At 35.8% G+C, this 8,258-nt stretch overlaps 1 protein-coding gene across 1 annotated transcript; it reads right to left on the minus strand.

Moving 5' to 3' along the window:
* Window positions 1–4,171: 4,171 nt before the first annotated feature.
* On the minus strand, window positions 4,172–7,685 carry LOC124925486 (sugar transport protein 5). Its single transcript, XM_047465497.1, has 4 exons — window positions 7,499–7,685; window positions 5,661–5,980; window positions 4,946–5,575; window positions 4,172–4,782 (listed from the first exon to the last, which is right to left on the minus strand). Exons 1-4 carry the CDS (start codon window positions 7,632–7,634, stop codon window positions 4,342–4,344), a joined length of 1,527 nt encoding a protein of 508 aa, XP_047321453.1. The 5' UTR covers window positions 7,635–7,685; the 3' UTR covers window positions 4,172–4,341.
* Between the last annotated feature and the right edge of the window lie 573 nt (window positions 7,686–8,258).

Consider the following 8,258-nt stretch of genomic DNA (forward strand, 5'->3'; position numbering starts at 1 on the left):
AGTGTTATTAGCCTAGTCGGTTAAAGTATTGTACATGTTTTGTTAGGTTGTAACTTCGAACCATACTGATAGCATTTTTAATTTTATTTTTAACTGTTTGAAGTTTATGGGCGGGTCAACCCACAATCCGACCTAAGTATTTATTTACTCTCACATATATATTCAAATTAATCACAACTCTCGACCCGACAATCCGGAAACATTAAAAATTAAGCATTATGTTACGCTTTAAACTATAACCGAGCCTTTTGAGTTCTTTGATTCAAGAAATAGGTTCTTGATTGTTAGGACCAAGGATGGAATTCAATACTCAAACGCATCGGACATAGAGTGAGGAAAGAATTTGAGGTTAAAGAGAGAAGAAACTGGGGTGAGAAGAGAATATCACTAGAATACACCTAGTAGTCCAAGAAAGAGGATGAGGGCTGAGAGATAACTTAGAGCAACAAGTTTCACAAACTTCAATTCATAGCCCCAAAAAGTGGGGTGGGCATCAGCATTTAAAGAGGCTGAATTACCCAAGAGTATTCGGTTACAACTACTTCTAAAATAACAGAATTCGGTTTCAAGAGAAATAAGAGAGAAAGGAAACAAAATAGAATTATTCAATAAAAATCATAAACTGGCCCATATGCACACTAGGGCCGAGAGACAGGTGCTGCAAATATTTTAGGACCGAGGCTTTGGTGAGCAGACCGTAACATAATCTCCCCCTTCAAGGTTCGTCGCCCTCGACAAAAAGAACGTGGATTGGTCAGCCTCTAATGTGCATCTTCAATCTTCAAAAAACTATTGCTTCGGTCGGGCTTCGGCACATTCAGCAAGGGTCGTAGCATAGGACCGCATTTTCTTAAAAAAAACTTTCGGTAGAATCGTTTCAGTAGTGGAACTGGTCGGGTCCTCGCGGTCTTTTGCGCTGTCGGGTCGTTTGCCACTCCGCCCATGTGAGGAATTTCTGTGCACCCAAGGTCGAGTTTTTCAGTGTTTAGAGCTGACCTTTGTTGCTGCAATGTCTCTAGCGCCTGGTGCTAAAATAATTTTTTCCAACTTCTATTAAACTTTATAGTGTTATCAAAAATCCAGGCCAAGTCTTTTTCCCGAACCAGCATAACAACGGCATCGAAGGAGTCATAGCTTCTAATTATATCTTCAAGAATATCTTCCAAGGTCATTGCCGCGAGTGAAACAGTTTGGCCTTCGGGCTTACTCTTTATTTGCATTTTGGCAACAACACTATATTCATCTAGAGTCTTTTCCAGCTGGTTTTCATGCATCAAGGTGGCCTGCGACCGAGGAATACCCTTTAGGACCGTGGTTCTGCCTTGCTTCTCATAAGATAGGGTCAACTTTTTGAAGTTCCAAATTGAGGGACCTAAAGTAACCAGCCATTCAATGCCCAACACAATATCATATTCGTCCATGGCAATTACTTTCATTTCTGTTTGATATTCATTGTCTTCCATCGACCACTTCAAGTCTTTGCAAACACTAAAGCATAACACATTAGACACATCGACCACTCTAACCGATTGCACCCGGGTTGCTATGCTTTTGTGGTCTATTTTCTCCAAAATCCTTCTATTGATAAAATTGTGGGTGCTGCCTATATCGATCAGGATCACTACCGGTAGGTTCCCAACATTGCCAAGAATCTGGAGCGTTTGAAAAGCTTTAGACCCAGTCAAAGCATGTAAGGATATGGCTGGTTATCCCTTGGGCCGATCAACGAAGGTAAATCATCAAAAACAGGTTCTTGATCGGGTTCTTGGTCTTCTTGATTGGCCGAGACCATGAATAACCTTGATTTACACCTATGGTTTGGTTGCAATTTTTCATTGCAAGAGTAGCATAGGCCCTTCTTTCGCTTTCATCCATTGAGACCGGGTCTAATTGCTTAACATGGCCCTGGTTTGTACTTGAAGAGGACCCATACGATGAATTCTTGAAGTCAGTATTGATGCTCGGTCAGGCTGTGTTGATACTCGATGGCTTGGGCAGCAACGGTGCTTCGGCGCTGTACAAGTGCCCGCTGCACATTAAGGACCGATACGTTGCTTCTTGGACCTTAGTCATGGCCATGGCTTCGTTTAAAGAATCTAGGAATCGCAACCTGATGCAGTTCGCAATCTCTTCCCTTAGTCCGGACAAGTAGCAATCTATGACGTAGTCCCTTGGCATATGTAATAACTTTTGGGAGATCGACATGTACCAGAGATTATATTCTTGGACCGAACGAACCTGTTTCAAATTCATCAGCTGCCTCATTGGAGTGTCGTGTATAGAGGGCCCAAATTGCGCCACGAGGTCTCTTTTGAACACATCCCATGACAATGCTTCCTTTTGGTCGCGGTTCTAAAGATATGACCCGTACCACATTCTTGCTTCGCCATAAAAGTGAATGGGGGCGATATCTAATTTTGTGTCATCCTTTGTCTTGTCTACCTTGAAGAATTGCTCGGCAGATATCATCCAGCCCTCGACATCGGGTCCATTAAACCGAAGGAAGTTGACCTTGGTTAGCCGAGTGGGAGGAACATAATGTTGGTCGCGGTTCTGGCTAGGGTGATGGGGTCGATATGGGGGACCGTGGCAAGAAGGCTCATCTTGATCATCGGGGCCGGCACGGGGATCTTGGCACTTACCCGACGCGGCACTTTCGATTGCTGCAAGTCTTTCTTCAGCGATATTGAATCTTCCGTCTATATTATTGCTTATTTCGGCCATCTGCTGTTTAAGGGCACAATGCAAGGCGGCCGATTCAGTCATGTGTTGGTGCAAAATGGCCTGCGTAACGGCTGATTGTTGGGACAATCCTTCAATTGGGAACTTTAGTGCTTCCATTTCTATTTGCTGGCGGGTTTCTACCATTAAGAGAATCGCCCAGCTCTGATACCAATTGTTACGCTTTAAACTATAATCGAGCCTTTCGAGTTCTTTGATTCAAGAAACGGGTTCTTGATTGTTGGGACCAAGGATGGAATTCAATACTCAAACGCAACGGACATAGAGTGAGGAAAGAATTCGAGGTTAAAGAGAAGAAACCGGGGTGAGAAGAGAATACCATTAGAATACACCTAGTAGTCCAAGAAAGAGGATGAGGGCCGAGAGATAACTTAGAGCAACAAGTTTCACAAACTTTAATTCATAGCCCCAAAAAGTGGGGTGGGCATCAGCATTTAAAAATGGTGAATTACCCAAGAGTATTCGGTTACAACTACTTCCAAAATAACAGAATTCGGTTTCAAGAGAAATAAGAGAGAAAGGAAACAAAACAGAATTATTCAATAAAAACTTAAACTGACACATATGCACACTAGAGCCGAGAGACGGGTGCTTCAAATATTTTAGGACCGAGGCTTTGGTGAGCAGACCGTAACACATTATTATATATATATATATTAGCCACATTTGTACTGTTGTAACAAATTATTTGAATATATAAATATTAATGTTTTAATATTTTTTAAACATTTTTTCCATTAAAAAAAACATTCCTTTTGTGAAGAACTTTTATCATAAAAAACTTTAAAAAAATATTATTTACAATAACAAACATAACATTATTCTTCAAGCATTAATCAATTAGTGCAATAAGAAAACACAATTACAAAGTTAAGAACTCTTCTTCGAATCAACTTAAATTGAAATGGAAATTATATTATTAGCCTCAATTTTGCATGTTTTTTTTGTTTATTCTTTTACTTCTTTTGTTAGTTTTTTGATGATTTTTTTCACAATGGCTAAGCTTCTCTTCATTTGTTATTTTTACAAACCTTATTAAAAAAATGATTTCTTTTACCAATAATATAGTTAAAAAACATAAAAAGAGAAAATAAATAATTTTATTTAATTAATAATTTGTCCAAAAGTTATACACAAAACTTGAATGAATAATTTCTGAGGGGACCATCTTTGTCCAAATCAATTATTGCACTAAATTAAATATATTAAACTCAAAGTAAAGAACAATATATTCAATTACAATATATTCAATTTTAGCACTAATTTTGACATCACTTTAATATACAATGATCTTGATCTACATTTTAATTCAAGATTACCAATTCTATCATCAAAAGGATTTCTTAAGAACAGTGATTTTCAAGTAGTTAAATGGTATTCTCACGAGTATTAGATTCATAGAATTCTAGTTCATTTAAAGTTTGATTCCACATTAAATGCATCAATAGACCAACTTAAATAAGAACTTCAAGCATTCTCTCATCCTATAAATTTTGTCTAATTCAATGATAATTTATAAATATAAGCCAAGAGTTTGCAAGTAAAACAAAACACCAATATGTCTACTAGTTCCAATCCGAAAGATATCGATATATAACACTAGATGTTTTGGCCATTGTAAGATTGGTTCTTAACAAACCTACGCCAATACCAATGTTGTTCCCAAACTTGGTACATGGAATCCAACGGTACCCCCTTGGTCTCGGGCAGTAGGAAGAAGATAAAAACAGTCATGATTGCGATCCAACCCGCGTAGAACAAGAAGGCTCCGAATTTGAACTTGCACAACATCGATAGGAATGTTTGCGATAACACGAAAGTTGTTGCGAAATTCACCGCCACACTTATACTCTGCCCCGCGGAACGAATTTTCATGGGGAAGATTTCGCTTGGAATTAGCCAACTCAATGGACCCCATGACCACCCGAAGCCAGCCGCGTAGATACACATAAAGACCAATACCAATATTGCCTTTCCTTGTGATATGTGCTTCGTTCCATCCACTCCCGTCACAATTGCTAGCATGCATGCCACCGACACCTATACTCATATTTAAAAAAAAAACATTGAAAAAATTGTCATTAATCATTGTTGGATCCTCGTCTAGATGAAAAACCGTTAATAAATTTAACTATGTGTTATGTTTCAAATGTTTTCAAGTGGGATAACCATAACCAATTTTTTGGTAATGGTTTAATCATACCAGGCAAAGGAACATTTGTGTTCCACCTTGCAAGAACAAAAATCGTCGGCCGAACCGGTCCACAATGCCAGTCGATACAAGAATCGAGCCCAAATTCACAAGGCCTAAAATGATGGCCGCTATGAGCGAAGAATCGTTTCCGAGTCCCACGGATTGAAACAAAACGGGAGCATAAAACGCTATGATATTAATTCCGGTTACTTGTTGAAAAAATGGAATGGCTATAGCCATCACCAAGTGAGGTCTATATTGTCTCTCGAAAATGGTCACAAATGGCTCGTTGTTCATTGCTTTTGTTTTCTCACTCGACTTCACGAGATTGGCTAGCTCATCCTCGATGTTTGAATCATTTCCTCGAATCTTGGCCAAGGATTTTCTCGCCCGGTCAATTTTCCCACGTTCCACCAAACTACTAGGCGAGTCGTTTATGAGGAGTGCCCCTAAGGTCATGATAGCGGCCGGAACCATGGCCAAGCCGAGTGACAACCTCCACCCGTAACTCATCTTGGCTACACCGAAGTTAAGGCAATTCGCGACGACGACACCCATGCCAATGAAGAATTGGAAGCCCGTGTTAAACGCGCCTCGCCATTTCGATGGCGCAATCTCCGAGAGGTATATTGGGGTTGCCTATACAACAATAAAAGTTTTTTAAAGAAATGTTGTATATTGTTTAATATAATTATGAGTGTGGTATGTTGTGTTAGCATAGTACCTGATTGGTGAAACCAACACCTAAACCTAGTAATATGCGACCGAGGATGAGCATGGCCACATTCTCGGCCCCACCGTTGATGGCGGCACCAACAAAGAAGATGGTGCCCCCGATAACCATTATGTTCTTGCGGCCCAAAGCAGCCGTGAGGCGGCTAGCTAGAAGCGAAGCCACCAGCCCGGCTATGTATAACGAGGAAGTGAATGAAGTCAAAATTTGGCTATCATATACGCAATAAACGTTGGTCTTGGCATCGGCAGCTTTTCTCAGGACCGAAGGGAAGAATTTTTGCAAAAACGGTCTCATTGTCGTTACACCACCTACATTATTATTTGACAATATTAAATATTTATTAATGTTGTTTGTATTAATCTTTTGCGAATCTAGGTATGTTCTTAAGTAATTATTTTTCACATTTTTACAATCTTCAAATTTATCTAACAAAATAGGCTTTTAGTGCAAACAAGCACACAAACAAATTATTTTCTTAAAATAACTAAGGTTTAAAGATAAAATATACTTTTAAACACATGCTAAAATATAAAAAGTTTAGAAAGATGAAAAAGATATTATACCCATCCACTACATTACACTTTCATTTATAACTATATTACTCATTACTATATGAGAATGAGATCCACCCACTTTTTTTTTTTAAGTTATCATGACCTCAATTTAATATCTTCTCAATAAAAATTGAATATAGGATCTTGATGTAAGTAGTCAAGACTCTATCCTAGTTGGGTATATTACTCTTATTTTATATAAAAAAAAAATTAAGAAAAAAAATTAAATTTAGTGCTGGATGAATCAGCAACCAATATGACGTCAGATTAAAGTTTAAATGTTAAATCTAAATATGAAATACTTACTTTTCTTCTTTTTACAAGCTAACTAGGATCGTTTGAGACCAAATTTTAAAGGCACTTACTAATTCCGGAAATGAATTATTATCATTTTATTACTATTTTTTAAAAGCACATCTTCTTACCTATATCAAAATCTTCCTTTTGCCAAAATTATAAGGAACACTTAGGCATGGTTGGTAGAAGGTTTATTAAATAATTTATGTATTATTTTAAAACAAAATTGATTGTGATGATCGTTGAGGAAGTGATAATTTGTAAATAAAAATTCTTAAAATATATTAATATATAATGATAGTTTTTAATAAAAATATAGAAAATATTTAAGTTTTTTATTAGTGTGATTATAGTGAAATAATGTTTGATTATATTGAAACTATTTAAAACCGAAATCTTATTTAAGAGCTTGTTTGATTTTGAGTTTGGAGTAAATTCTTTGTTCGATTAAAAAGACAAATAATAAATTAAATGTATTTTTTTTTTTTAAGATAAAAAGAGTAATATGATAGATAATGTGCAAAATATTGAATTTTGAGTAAAAATTTTTAAAAAAAAAACAATATCAAACTAGCTAGTTTTATAAAAAAAAAAATAGATTTATTTAAAAAAAAATTCTTTTTATCTATTTTATATAATTCAATTACATTTTTTTATACAAATAAAATAATTGTGAATAAAATACTAATTTAAAAAAAAGTAAAGTGGGATGAAATTTCTCATGGACCCATTATATAACCCCACCATATAACTTTTAATAAAATATTTTCATGGTTATTATATATATAAATATAAATATTTTTAATCTCTTGCTCTTGTATAAGTTAATCACAGCTGAAGTTCTATTTTATTCATGATTAATTTCAAGCAATAATAGATCATTTCATATCTATGATTAATAACTAACAAAATTATTCAAAAATAAACCCATAATTAATAATCTATTAACATTAGATAGATATAGAGAAAACCAACCTGAGATTCCGATATCATATCCAAAAATTAGGCCGCCGGAAGCTGCCACAATACAAGTGATGACGGCGGCCGGAGTTATCCGACCACCGTATGTATTACCGGCGCCGTCGACGGCGAATCCTCCTCCCACAGCCATCTTTTCTCTCTCTAGAAAGTCAGTCACTAACTAGATCCAAGTATGAAGTAATTAAAACGGCACAATTTTTATATACTAGAAATGGATGAGAGAGTGAGAGTAAACGAGTCAACTCCAATCCAATATTTAAATAAATATATAATTGTTTTAGATTATTTTTTAAAATTATTGAAATTGGGTTTATTCAATTTATTTATTAAAGTTATTTAAACAAAGTCAAAATTATAAGAATAAAAAAAAAAGTTCTTGTATTAAATCATTATCACGTGGTCCTATCTTACTAGTTTCTACCAATCTCTTCTTCTCTTCTAATTAGGTTTGGTTGTAACTTTGAAATGGAGATAGAGAGGCATATTCTAACCTAACATTTTCAGGTAAAGTCTTGTTTGGTTGGGTTATTTAAAATTTAAATAAGTCATTGTCCAATTGTATATTATTGTATATTATTGTTAAATTTCATACAATGACCAATTGTATATTATTGTTAAATTTTATAACCTCTCCACCTAATAATTAATAACTCAACTATTACACTATCATTAAGGATGACAATTTAAAACCGTTACGCGGTAACCGAATTGAATTGTGTAGTTGACCGGGGATGGGTCGGGAATGGTATTTGTG

The sequence above is a fragment of the Impatiens glandulifera genome, chromosome 2 (assembly GCF_907164915.1).
Source record: "Impatiens glandulifera chromosome 2, dImpGla2.1, whole genome shotgun sequence".
NCBI lineage: Eukaryota > Viridiplantae > Streptophyta > Magnoliopsida > Ericales > Balsaminaceae > Impatiens > Impatiens glandulifera.

Excerpts from the sequence above, each read along its gene's own strand:
- LOC124925486 (XM_047465497.1), bottom strand. The coding sequence starts at position 7,634 with ATGGCTGTGGGAGGAGGATTCGCCGTCGACGGCGCCGGTAATACATAC. Across the intron at positions 5,576-5,660 it reads GTGTTGGTTTCACCAATCAG|GCAACCCCAATATACCTCTC; the intron begins GTACTATGCTAA and ends ATTGTTGTATAG. Across the intron at positions 4,783-4,945 it reads CACAAATGTTCCTTTGCCTG|GTGTCGGTGGCATGCATGCT; the intron begins GTATGATTAAAC and ends ATATGAGTATAG.